This window comes from Tasmannia lanceolata, unplaced genomic scaffold, assembly GCF_043159265.1.
Source record: "Tasmannia lanceolata isolate RefF3 unplaced genomic scaffold, GAP_Taslan_0.1 ptg000037l, whole genome shotgun sequence".
Classification (NCBI taxonomy): domain Eukaryota; kingdom Viridiplantae; phylum Streptophyta; class Magnoliopsida; order Canellales; family Winteraceae; genus Tasmannia; species Tasmannia lanceolata.
Genome location: NW_027518714.1, coordinates 40,931,207 through 40,945,239, shown reverse-complemented (window position 1 = coordinate 40,945,239; position 14,033 = coordinate 40,931,207). Strand labels below are relative to the sequence as shown.

At 38.1% G+C, this 14,033-nt stretch overlaps 1 protein-coding gene across 2 annotated transcripts in view; it reads right to left on the bottom strand.

Moving 5' to 3' along the window:
* The window catches only part of LOC143861747 (uncharacterized), an 84,772-nt gene that overhangs the window by 47,801 nt on the left and 22,938 nt on the right, over positions 1-14,033 (bottom strand). Inside the window, exon 4 of one of the 2 annotated variants that reach the window (XM_077372640.1) lies at positions 13,583-13,684. The exons of the other annotated variant lie outside the window; for it this stretch is intronic. Within the exon in view, the coding sequence (XP_077228755.1) occupies positions 13,583-13,684 (102 nt within the window). The remainder of the gene's footprint in view (positions 1-13,582; positions 13,685-14,033) is intronic. 2 annotated transcript variants of the gene reach the window in all.

Below are 14,033 nucleotides of genomic sequence, written 5' to 3'. Positions count from 1 at the left end.
ACATCTCCAAAAGAAGCTCTATTCCATTCCTTCAAACTTCCTTTTAGCATTTTCAGCATAAGAGCCATAAGTGGTTTTAAATTTCCATTGAAATTGTTTCCGTTTTCATCCCCGTCAAAACGATATCGAAACCGAAACACTTCGAAACCAAAATCATAAATGCAATAGTGGTATACCATATCATTATGCATTACTTAATTATATTTATATGAATTGCATGTGAAATGTGTTGTATCTCAACTCAACTCAACAAAGCCTTTGTCCCAAACTAGTTAGGGTCAGCATGTGAAATGTGTTGTATATATTATATATAAATATTTAAATGAATTACATGTGAAATGTGGTATGTATTGAATTATTAGGCATGTGCGACAGTGCACTAGATGTTCAATATCGTTAAACCATTATGGGTGATTTTCATGCTTATGTGATGATTTCAAAATATGTGTCAGTGCTTATTCTAGCATTTCTTGAAGTTTCATCTTAAATTTCTACCATTTGCATATGTTCCCATATGTTTCTGTGATTTTATCGGATTTCCACTGAAACCGAAACCAATCCATTTACATGGCAACCGAAGCCGAAATCGAAACCGAAATTTAAAAAACCTTGGGTAGGAGACTGCCATTGATCTTTAACAAGACCCACGAATTACACATTTAAAGTTTACATGTTCTGAAATCTAAAAGGCCTTCTGTGTAACCGATTAGACTCTCTAAGAGATAAAATAAGAGGACCGTGGCCCAAACAAGTGCGAGACAAATGACTCACCTTGGTACTCTGAATGCAATTGATCCATTGCTATTAACGACCACTCTACAACAAGGTTGCCAGAGCGGGAATCGAAGGCTCTCAGAGTGGTCAGAAGCGGGAATCGTGAAGTCGTCGGAGAGTCACCGGAGATTCGCCGGGAATCGTTGGGGAGCTGGGAATCGCCAATGCTCTATTTGGTTGCTTGAAGTTGGGTGAGAAATTAGTAGAAGATGTGGTCAAAGGGGAGGAGAAAAGCGGAAGATTGGTACCGTGGTCGTTGGTTACACAGCAATCCACGAGAAGATTAGCGTAAGATGTAGGGTGCCATTACCAAAATGAAGGGTGGAAGAGAGACAAAGGGAGAAAAGAGAATAAGATAAGAACTTCTTGAGATTTTCTCCTCAAATTTCACCAAGGGGAGAAGAATATGGGGGAAATATCTCTGCCACGTACGCGCCACCTAGTATAAAAAGCAATAATGATGTCTAGAAGTTGTCTAGTGGTCAAAGGTCTAAATGACAACCAAACATGCTTTGGGGAGATCTTTGGAAGATCTCAAGCATTTGAAACTCCTACAATCCCCCCAAAATGAGCAACGAAACAGAGCACGAGGAATCTCTGGGGAATCACCGGGAAATCGCGTTTCACATAACAATAAACCGTGGTTCCCAAAAGTGGGAATCGCGTTTCAGGGGAATCATAAACCGCGATTTCCAAAAGTGGGAATCGGGTTTTCGCGAATCCGAACCGAGATTCCTAGTTTTTGGGGATTCGAGAAGATTCCCATTTCGGATTCGAGAACCGGGGAATCGTGGTTCCCCACTCCCAGGGAAGAATCCTGCTTCCTTGCTCTACAAACATCAATCGCATCTTGAAAATCATTAATAGCTGGTGTTAGCAGGTCTTCCACCAAACTTTTCATCCAACCTCAAAATACCCATAAACCATGAATTGCTGACATTAGTGTTGAGTTCTTTAATATGACTCCATAACAGCCTCCTGCCTTGAATTATAAGCATAAACGATTCTAAGAGAAACTTCCATATTGTTAAATTTTAACATCATAGTAGCATCTCGGTCCATGTACAACACTGGGTTAAAATTAGTGTTACATTTCTAAAAGAACCATATCCCGGGGCAGTTCTCATAGGCAAAGGAATTATTCATACCAATTTTATTGGCAATTCAGGAAATAGCGCCAATACCAAACATAGGTTCAGATATGACACAAATTGATAAGGTATGCTCTTTGATCAAATGTTTTAGTCAAAAAATAAAGGAACGGTTACCAATCCCTCTAAGGTATGCTATTTGATCAAATGTTTTAGTCAACAGATGAAGGAACAGTTATCAATCCTTCTAATGTTCCAAATAATACCTGTCAATCACTGGAAAGTGTTACCAGGAGAGCATCCCAAGTGGGTTTTAACCACACAAATTTCTCCTTCTTGTGTTGACTTTGAAGTGTTAGATCAGTCTATTGAGTAGCTTCTACATCAGTTTCTTCCTTATCTTTATCCAATTCGGGTTCGAGAGTTTTAATTTCCTCACTATTCATGACAGCCATCATAGCATTGTCCTTACGAACCTTTTCAATAACCTCTTCAACCCTTTTAAGGAAGAGATAAATTCCTTCCTTTAGCCCAACCTTGTCTTTCAACATCTTCCTCACAGCCATCAGATAATGACAATCTGAGAATTTGCAACTCTATCCTCACTCAGTTTGTTCACATCTGTTGTTAGGGTGATCTGAATATTTGTTCCCATCTTATATCGTATGATCTCTACAGATTGTGTCTTAGATCCATTCCCGCTATGTGTCAGCAAAGACTGGTTTTTCTCTATGTTCAGCAAGTTTTGATCAAGATTTGCATTTCTTACTGATAAATTTAGGAGATTTCACTAATTCTTAGATTATTTTCATTAACAAGAGGATGTGCTTATAAAGAGCACTTACATGATAAGCATAGAAATAAATCAAGATAGTTATGGAGAGAAAGAATCCTAATCAAATCTACTTTCTAATCTCTCTTGCTTGCCTCTTCTATCCATTGCCTAATTTATCTAGTTGCTTCATTTAGCCAACTTAACAAATCTACCTCCCAAGATGATCAAACGGCGAGATCTTAATCCAATCCAACCATTGGATCCCACATATTCTAGCATGCCCCCTCAAGCATATATGGATTTTCAATCCACGTTTGAGGGGGCATATTAGAGAATGAAATCAAATCAAGATCAAATATTCTGAGATTAGAAGATTTGATTTGATTAGGCAAGTGAATTATATTAGGATAATGTCTTTCCATAATTATCAAATTCTCTTGCTATGTTTACCATTTGAGGGTTCTAAAAAAACACTCCTTGTGCTCAATGTAAATCATCCAAGAATTAGTGAAATCATCTCCTCATTTTACAATGTATCAGAGCAGAAATTAAAAAAGGAAATTAAGATTTGAAAGGAGGAACGACAATTAGCGGTTGTGAAAAATAATGGCAAACATAAGTAACCAACACTATGAAATTTTTTTTAGCGGTGCAAATAACAAATTTGGGGGGTAGACCTTTGGGTGAAAGCAAATGGGGTCTTAATTATTAATCTTAAGGTGCATAGGTAGGTAGAGAAGATAAGTGTTGGGAACTAAAACAATGAAGGGGTGCACTTATCAAATCAAGGACTGATATTTGAGTATTTTGCAAAGACAAGGACCCGAGGAGATAGGGTGAATGGGTATTAGGAAAGAGGAGTGTACCGAGTAAAGTAGGTGGGATGTAATTTGTAACGCCTTTTCCTGTCAAGATGAAGCTTGACAACAAGTAGTCTTTGCTGGAATGATTTGCTTCAGGCAAAACTGAAAGAGCCTTGGGAGAAACTATCTGATGAAAGAAATGGATGTAGCCTTCACATGGTAATGGGAGAAGCTCTACGGATGAGATCATCAAACCCATGCCACGACCCACCAGAACCACATGAAAGATGAGTCGCGAAGAGCTTCAATGAACTGGATTTGACTCAACCCTGAATAAGTGAGTCACATTTAGGCCGATTTTGAATATCGACCATTCTGGAAATGGGTTACTATGGACCGATGTCGGAATGGGCAAGAAATGGGCCCCTATGGACTGATACCGGAATGGGCAAGAAATAGGTCACGATGGACAAGTTGAAGATGTTCACCTCAAGTTAAAGAAGTCCAAGGAAGTGCAAAGGAGCCAAGATTCAAATGGTTTTCATTAACTTTTTATATCATTAAAAACCATACACACACCCAAATATGTTTTTGAAAACCTAGGACTAAAGCCCAAAGCCCCTGGATCTTAAAGTTAGAAATAGAATTTTACTTAGGGCCGATCGACCGGGCGACCACGGGATGCTACCTGGAATTCCAGGGCATCTCGAAATTTAACAGGCCAGTCGACCGGGGTAAGCCGGGAGACCGCGGGTTTGTTTTCTGGAAATCTAGAAACCATCCAGGTTGGGCTTGGAGGACGACCGCCATTGGTCCGATCGACAACGATAATGTTTTTTAGCCGAATTTTTATTCAAACAGATTGCCTTCGCCGGACGACCGTCATAGGGCCTGTCAACCGCGCCGGTAAGAAATTTGAAATTCAAATAGAGAGTCCGATAAGGGCGGGCGACCGTCGTGCCTCGGTCGACCGTCGCGACATGGAGATAGAGCCGTTGGGGCTTGCGCAGGTTGACTTATTTTACAGTTTTACCCCCAAACGGTCATATTTCCTTGTGGGCTATATATACACTATCTAAATCTTTTGCAGGATCAAATCCTATCTTCTTGAACTTAAACTTTTACATGAAAGGTTAAACCTCTTTGAACTTGTATTTTTACATTCTTTCAAGAGGAACTCCATAGGCTTTACATTTTATCTTCCTTGGAGTGTTTGTGAGCTATCAAATTTGTAATCCGCTTAATCTAGAGGCATTGAGAGTTTTGATCTTTTTATTCTTCATTGTATTTGAGGGTCTTCTTTTCGGCCCAGTAACAAAGGTGAAGACGTTGTGAGGGTCCTACTCTTCGGCCCGTTAAGAAAGGTGAAGACGTTGTAAGAGGGAGTGACCCCTTGCCAAGGCTTTGTGAAAAAAGGGTTTGTACCCTTTGAAGTTGAAAGAGTTGGTGTACGGCTTTGAAATTCGCCCATTAAAGAATCTTATTGGTTAGTGGAGAATCTCAAGGAGGAAAACTTGGAAGAGTGGAGTAGGTCAAGTTGTGACCGAACCACTATAAAATTTTTGCCTTGTGGATGCTTTCTCTTCTTTTTCTCTTTGCACTTTGGTGTTTGGTAATCTCTACCCTTTACTTTTGTTTATGTTCCATTGAACAAGGGTTGGAGTATATAAGCATAAAGTAATATCTAATCCCTAGCCTACATTATATTTATTGATTGATCAAGGGTTAGACTTGTTAAGGCTTAATTGGTAAATTGATCCACTTAATTAAGCCTCAAATTTTTAATTAGCCAATTCACCCCCCCCCCCCCCTCTTGGGTTGTCACCTTGTGTTTCATTTGGTATCAGAGCATAGGCTCTTAAAGAGATTTTTAATTCAAAATCTACAAGAGATAAAGATCCGTGACAACCCAAATGGATTTTGAGTTAGGACAATCCGCTATAATTCCTCCATTCTTTGATGGAACAAATTATAGAGCTTGGAAAGTAAAAATGTTTGCCTATCTCAAATCCATAGATTTTGACATCTTAGATATCATTGAAAAGGGATTTTCTATTCTAAGGAAATTCACTAAAAAAGATGCAAAATTATTTTTGTTAAATTCACAAGCTATTATTATAATATGTGGTGGACTATGTCCAAATGCTTTTAATAAAATTTCATCATGTACAAATGCAAAAGATATTTGGACTAATCTTGAAAATTTTTATGAGAAAAATAGTAGTCTCTCCTCAATTGATAACAATATTGTTTCTGAACAAAAAAAGACTTTACAAAACTCTTTTGCAAAGGAAAATTCTTTCAAACATTCAATTTTCGATTTAGAAAAACAAATTGAAATTTTGAAATCGAAGGTTAATGAAAGTTTAGAAAGAAATGAAAAATTAAGTCATTTGAGCAAAATCTTGATAAACAAAAATGACGACTTAATTAAACAATGCACTATCCTTGGAAAAGAAAAAGAAAGCCTTGAAAACACAAACAAGGATTTAAATGAAAAATATAAAAATGTTTGTGTAAATGAAGAACAATTAAAAGCTAACTCATCTCATCAAAAGGAATATTTTGAATGAGATAAAATTAGTAAATGAAGAACTCTCATTAAAGGACCAAAGATTACAAGAAGATAAAGACAACCATATATGTTCACATATGTATTCTTATGGTTGTAGTTGCTCTTCATCTACCCTTGCTTATTCATGTTCATATTGTGGTAGATTAGAGCATCACAAATCTAGGTGTAAGTTTAGATTTGTGAAATCAAACAAGTTTGTATGGGTAAGAAAAGATACACTCCCACAAACAAACTTGTAGGAACCAAAGTGATTTGGATTCCAAAATCCCCCACTCGACTCATTGTTTGAAATCATTGATATATGGGGTTGTGCTTAAATTGCTATATCATATGAATTCTCTCTAGATACTATTTCAATGCTGCATTCATTGTATCTAGATCACCTGTGCTTTAATAATATATCATTTCATAACTAAGCATAGATACATACCATTAGTCATGTTTTTAGTAGAATGTATCATTGCTTATTGAGCTTTATGATCATATCATATATCACTTGTACTCTACAAAGAAAACAAGAAATTACATCTTTAGACTATATGTTGTGCATTGTTGAAAATCTTTTAAGAAAATCCATCTAAGTGCAAAAACACACACATATGCACTTAGCATCCACAAATGGAGAGCTTATCCTGACAATATTTTGCTAGACATATAGTAAACATATGTAATCATCCATATCTAGCAAAATTCATTTAGCACATCCACTTTGAACTTCATTGAAAACATATGTTCATTCATTACCTTGAGCATTAAATGATATGAAAATAGAGATGAATTTTTAAATGTCCTCAGATAGCCTAGGGATCGAGTTTACATGTTCATTAGAATCCCATAAAGGCGAAAAAAATAGGAGAAAATCGATTTGTCCACAAAATCCCTTGAAAATATAAAGAAATTGAAAACTGGGGTGTGGTGGTCGACCGAGCCTCAGAGGGCAACCGCGGAAGGCAACCTGGACAAAAATAAAATAAAATGGTTAGTCGCGGGGGGCAACCGACCCTCGGCGACCGACCGCGGATGGTCGCAAAATGAAAAATAAAAAGGGACAGGCGGGTCACGGCAGGCGACCGCGATAGCCTAGTCGATCGCGACGGTTGAAAACTGCTTTTTAAAAAGGGCGTCCGCGAATCACTTTTTCACTTCCGCCGTTTCTTTCTATCCTAGGTTTTCTCTCTTCTTCGCTCCCAAGCTATTTTCCGTCAAGAATCTTGAAGATTAAAAGTATTAGGTAGGTTGATCCATTCTTCTTCCTTCATTTCTCATTTCTTCATCTCCCTCATTTGTTTTTCTACATTAAATCACTCCATAGCTCATTCTCTCCACATTTCTCATCATATCTCCCTCAAATCTTTCATTTTCTCTTTGTTTCCATTTTCTTCTTCCATCCTCCATCATCCTTCACCTAATCCTTCATCTTTCACCTCGATTTCTCTCATCTCTCTCAAAACCCTAACTCCTTAATGTCGACTTCAAGAAAATCCATCGCACAAAAGGGCAAGCGAGTTAGAACCGAGCCGGAAGAAGAAGCGTTCCCCACCGAACACTTCTTCAACAAGCAAGCCAAGGATCATTATAAGGCCTTCATGGATCAAGTCGTCATCTCGAGGCGAAAAGTTATTTTCCAAGACTTTGACAAATTTGATCTTCTATCACTTTTTGAATTCCAAGGTTGGTCCTTCTTTCTAGTCTATAGCGCTCCAGTCTATCCTGAGATAGGTAGTTTTATGCCAATTTGGATATTTCCCATCAAGGTGTAGTTATGAATACCCACCTTCAAGGAGACAAATTTGGGTTAAATTTGAAGAATTTATGTGCTTGGCTTGATATACCTAATGCAGGGAGAAGGATTTTCTTTTGGGGGAAAGATGAAATAGAAAATCACCTTCCAAGAGAAGAGGTATATGGGACATTAGGAGTTCCTCCTCCAAAGGATAAGTTAAACATCCAAGCTAGTAAAATGAATGATACGGCTAGGGTGATTCATAAAATTGTGGCATACAACATCACCCCTAGAGCAGGAAATTTTGATGTTGTAAAGCCCTTCGAAGCCCTCTTAATTCACTGCATTATGAAGAAGATCCGATTAAATTTACGCTTCATCATGTTGGGTTATATGGATGAGGCAGTCAAGAGAGGTCAAAGTGGTCTTCTTTATGGGATCCAGATTACTAAGCTCCTAAGGCTCTATAAGATCAATCTGGAAAAAGCCTTCTCAACAAACCTGATCCACCACTCAACCACTCCACCATTACCCTTATGAGAATTCCTATACCAGAAGTAGGTGGTCCTAGTAAGGTCACACAAGATGACATAAATGAGGCTGTGGATGAAGCTGAACGAGTGGCCCTGATGCAGGAGCAGAGTAGAACACATGAGCAGGCACAGGCTCAACAGTGCCAAGTTCCCACTACTGGCTCATATGAGGATCTTGCTAGAGTTATTGCATCCTTGAGGATTGGCCAAGACACTCTCACGACTAGAGTTGAGTCCCTCGCTACTGCCTTTACGACTGCAGAGAGTCAGAGAGCCTCAGATCATGCGAGACTCATGGAACTTATGTCAAGGCAGCATAGGGAGATGATGCAAGCTTATCAGAGGAGCCAGGCCACCAGATACTACACCTCCCAATCTCCATCTCGAAAGCATCAGCCTCCTCCTCAAGAGTGACAGATTTCCAGCATCTTCTCGGCAGCAAATACATTGGAGTCGCATCTTTTTGCTGCTTGATCTTCTCTTTTGGACTATATTTGTATTTTCATTTTCTTCAGTGGATGTTTATGCCCGATGTGGGCTTTATGTTTTGGTCTGTATGCCCAGTATGAGCTTTATTATATGTGGATGATGCCCAGTGTGGGCTTGATATTTTGGTTGATAGATTGTTATGCCCATTAGGGGCAGTTTATGTGTATGTATATGTGGATGTATAAGCCTTGTTTGGCATGATTATAGATGTAGAGGATATTTGCCCGGAGGGGCATTATGCTTTATGGTTTATTTTGTTTGTCATGTTCAGAGATTATGTGATTTTACCCATTGTAGTGGTGAAGAGTTCTTGTTCCTCACACCCATTATTTGTGTATCTCTGTCATGTAGTTTTGATGTGAAGAGGGTGTCTCTTCCATCGTTTATTCATGTATATGGGACCTTATCTTGTCTTATCTTTATATATACATGAGTTCTCTTGGTTGCCATGGATGTGTACTTCTCTTGTCTGTCAGTCTTTCTCTAATACATGTGTTTATTAGACTGTATTTGCTTCATCTTTATAATCCTATGTCTAATAATCATCCATTCTAATTCAAATTGTACTTTTCATTTGCATGGAGCAAAAATTGGAATGGTTAAGGTGATTAAAATCAAGGGCTTGTGTGCTTGAAATTATTACATATAGACTAGATGCACATATTCAGGGGGAGATGTCACTTGCAAATGTATAATCATCTAGGGCCAATGACAGATAAATAGGGGGAGAGCTTAATGGTATCATATTCACTTGCTTTAAACAAATTGTCAATGAAGCCCAAGTGTTTACATAATTCACCTTTTTTCAATCACTCTGCCCTGTCATGCCCTACAACATAGGTTTCACCTAGGGCCAATGGAAAATTCATAGGGAGTGAGCTAAATAGTTATATATTCACACTTATATAGATCAGTGTGATATGCTCATATGGTTTATTGCCCTTATTCTTGTGCTTAACTTGCGAATCATTCGATCAAAAAAAAAAAATGGCTTATCATGCATTTCACTTTGGTTTTCTCTTTGATAAGCATTACTAGAGCTTGAATAGTATATCATATACAAGGCACATAGCTTAGACAAGATATTATTCATCTTGACACCCCACTTGCACTTTCACTTGTTAATCCCTACCTTTTTGTTGTTGCCAAAAGGGAGAGAATTTTGGGAATTGATTAGGTAGTCCAATTGTATATGCACCATATGTTTTACAGTCATTAATTATATTTGTGCATATAGTGTAACAACCCTAAAAAAAAAAAAAAAAAAAAAAAAAAATTATTTCTCGGAACTCCGAGAAAAATCAGTTTCGGTTTGCCATTCTCGGAACTCCGAGAGGATTTCTCGGAACTCCGAGAATTCTCGGAATTCCGAGAAATGACTCGGAACTCCGAGAATGTTACGAAAGGAAGAATCCGAGGGCTTGAAAACACACTTTGTGGGCCCGATTTTTCGTCCTATTGGGTGTGTTTAATGCCAAACAAACCCTAAATAGATTTATGTCTATATATACTCTATCACAACCTAATTTTCTTCACAAATCAAAAACCCAACCCTAAAACCTAAGGAGACCTAAGGAGAGAGGAGAATCCTAAGGAAAGGAGAAGAAGGAAAGGCTTTCAACTCCAAGATCCATCGAGTTTCGATCAATCAATCAATCAATTAAACCAAGATCCATCAATTCAAGGGCAAAGGCAAGATTTCGGATTATGTTTTGTAATCTACACTATAACTAGAGTTCTTGAAAATTTAGATAAAACCTCTTATGTTTTTGTTTCTTGATTCTTGAATCCAATTCATGGCTTTCATTGAAAACCCACAACCCTATGATGGAGATGATTTAAAGGCCATAGTTTCATATACCCTTGATACCATTTCCCTCGTACCCAAAAAGGGGCGAGAAGGTCAAAAGAACTACGTGAACTCCTCGTACAAAAACAGTGCGAAAGGTATCCTCGTACAAAAACAGTTCGAAGGTTATAATTCTACATGGGTATCATTGTGTATAGAAATTAATGGGGAAGGAAAGGGAAGAGCATAGTCTCTAAACGATTTTAGAACCTTAGATTCTAATGACTAGAGCAATAGTCTCTAATGAACAATCATATTGAACAAAGAGTCCTATTTTGCAAATTCAAAGGTGCTATCAGAAAAACCTCTATATTATTGCTTATTGTTGCACCAAATACCATGTCTTTCTTGATATGCTAAATTTCTTTGATATGCCTCTAATATGAGATGATTATATCTTTACATCTTCAATTGCCTGAGTTAAGTTTTATTACTCTGCATAACCGTTATTCTTGCATCCTGACCTTTAAAACTTTTCTACAGACTTTAATGGCGAAAATCCAGAAAACCAGCAAATCGATCAAAACGAAGGAGCATTTGCTGATGAGATGACCTAGGCAATGGGATGGGGAGAGATGGCATAGTTTAGGCAGTTATTTATTTCTTTTAGTTTTCTTTCCAAAGTCCTTTGGGGCATGGATATTTAATTTGGCAAATTTGTGGAGTTATTATTGAAAGTATTGGAATAAAATTCTCTTCCCTTATTTTTGTCTCTATTTCATTAATAAATGGTTTGCATTTTAAACCAAAGACTTCCGCTGTATTTTAGTTGATTCCAAATAATCATGATTTTCTAAGACTTCCGCTGTATGATTCCAAAAAATGAATGAATGTGTTTTGTGCCTCTTTTCTTTTGAGAGGCGTAGCAATCCGGATTTTTCGGGGCTTGTTGGCTCTGTTTTATAAAGAGCTAAGCTCAGAATTGCCTCAAAAATTTAGCCTGGGAATCCGGGTCGTTACATATAGTGAGGGGGAGCTATGCTCTATTGTGTATTTCATATCATGCATATTCATCTATTTGGTTGATATCTCCTACCTCCCTAATCAATTTGTTTGCCATCATCAAAAAGGGGGAGAATGTAAGCTCAAGGGTTCCCATGAGTTAATCATTCACTTACCTTCTTGTTTTGATGCTAGCAAACCAAATTGACTAGCTTTTATGGACTAATGTGTTGTTTTGAGGTGTTGTGTCATATACAGAATTTCATGTCATGGTGACATGGCTTGTGGATCAAGAGACAAAGGAACAAAGAGCTTGCACCTTCATTGGAGTCATCAGCATTTGGAAATGATCAAGCCAAGGAGCTCAACATGAAGATCCCACAAGTTCCCTAGCAAGTGTCAAGGAGCTTGGAGTTGAACATGCCATGGTGACACCTCATGCACCTCACAACATGTAGTGAAGATTGGAGGATGTCACAAGAGCAAGTCAAGTTGAAGATGTTCACCTCAAGCTAAAGAAGTCCAAGGAAGTGCAAAGGAGCCAAGACATTCCCAGAAGACTCAAGGTTCTTATTTTTAGAATGAATTTGGAGCCCTCTTGATTTTATGTTTAAATGCACTTTCAATAGGTTTTCAAATGGTTTTCATACTTAACTTTTTATATCTTTGAAAAACCATACACACCCAAATATGTGTTTGAAAACCTAGGACTAAAGCCCAAAGCCCCTGGATCTTATAGTTAGAAATGGAATTTTACTCAGGGCCGGGCGACCGCGGGATGCTACCTAGAATTCCAGGGCATCTCGAAATTTAACCCGGGCGACCGCGGATTTGTTTTCTGGAAATCCAGAAAACATCCAGGTTGGGCTTTGAGGACGACTAACATTGGTCCGCGGCCGCGATAGTGTTTTTTAGCCGAATTTTTATTCAAACAGATTGCCTTCGCCGGGCGACCGCCATAGGGCTGGTCAACCGCGCCGGTATGAAATTTGAAATTCAAATAGAGAGCCCGATAAGGTCGGGCGACCGTCGTGCCTCAGTCGACCGCCTCGACATGGAAATAGAGTCGTTGAGGCTTGCGCAAGTTGACTTTTTCAACCCTGTATTTTACAGTTTTACCCCCAAACGATCATATTTCCTTGTGGGCTATATATACACTATCTAAACATTTCTAAATAACCTTTTGCAAGATCAAATCCTATCTTCTCGAACTTAAACTTTTACATGAAAAGTTAAACCTCTTTGAACTTGTATTTTTACATTCTTTCAAGAGCAACTCCATAGGCTTACATTTTATCTTCCTTGGAGTATTTGTGAGCTATCAAATTTGTAATCCGCCTAATCTAGAGGCGTTGAGAGTTCTTATCTTTTTATTCTTCATTGTATTTGAGGGTCTTCTCTTCGGCCCAGTAACAAAGGTGAAGACGTTGTGAGGGTCTACTCTTCGGCCCGTTAAGAAAGGTGAAGACGTTGTAAGAGGGAGTGACCCCTCGCCAAGGCTTTGTGCAAAAAGGGTTTGTACCCTTTGAAGTTGAAAGAGTTGGTGTAAGGCTTTGAGATTCGCCAGTTGAAGAATCTTATTGGTTAGTGGAGAATCTCAAGGAGGAAAACTTGGAAGAGTGGAGTAGGTCAAGTTGTGACAGAACCACTATAAAACTTCTGCCTTGTAAATGCTTTCTCTTCTCCTTCTCTTTACACTTTGGTGTTTGGTAATCTCTACCCTTTACTTTTGTTTATGTTCCATTGAACAAGGGTTGGAGTATATAAGCATAAAGTAATATCTAATCTCTAGCCTACATTATATTTATTGATTGATCAAGGGTTAGACTTGTTAATGCTTGGTTGGTAAATTGATCCACTTAATTAAGCCTCAAATTTTTAATTAGCCAATTCACAACCCCCCCCCTGGGTTGTCACCTTGTATTTCAATAACCTCACAGAGCATGAAGCTAAAGACTCTGAAGTTGAAATTTGCAGTGCATGACTTCAACAGGCAGCATATATGATGAGTCACCAAAATTAAATTACCTTCGCAAACATAATTTCCTAGGAACCAAGAGCCATAAGATTGCTTAAACCAATGAAGTTCTTGAAGACATCCGTTGATGAACGCATAAGATGTTGGGTTTCCTATTAAAGTAGTGAAAAGTAAGCTTTCAAAGACTAAACACTTCAAGACCAATAAAACAACCATGTACAACCATATCAAACAATAGCTACAAATTTTAAAAAATAAGAGCATGTCGGATGAAATGACCAGACCTAGTTGTGGGAAAATTCCAATAAACAGGCAGCTTATTAAGTGAATAGAAGGGGATTCCTTTCATAAATGTGTTAGATAGATACAAGTAAATTACCAGAATGCCAACAGTACAATATTTTGTATCTGACAAATTGACAAGGTTCAAAAATAAGCTCCTTTTTTTTTGAAACTTTTTTAATGCATTCCTCCACAGAAACCAACCCCTCCAAACTATGT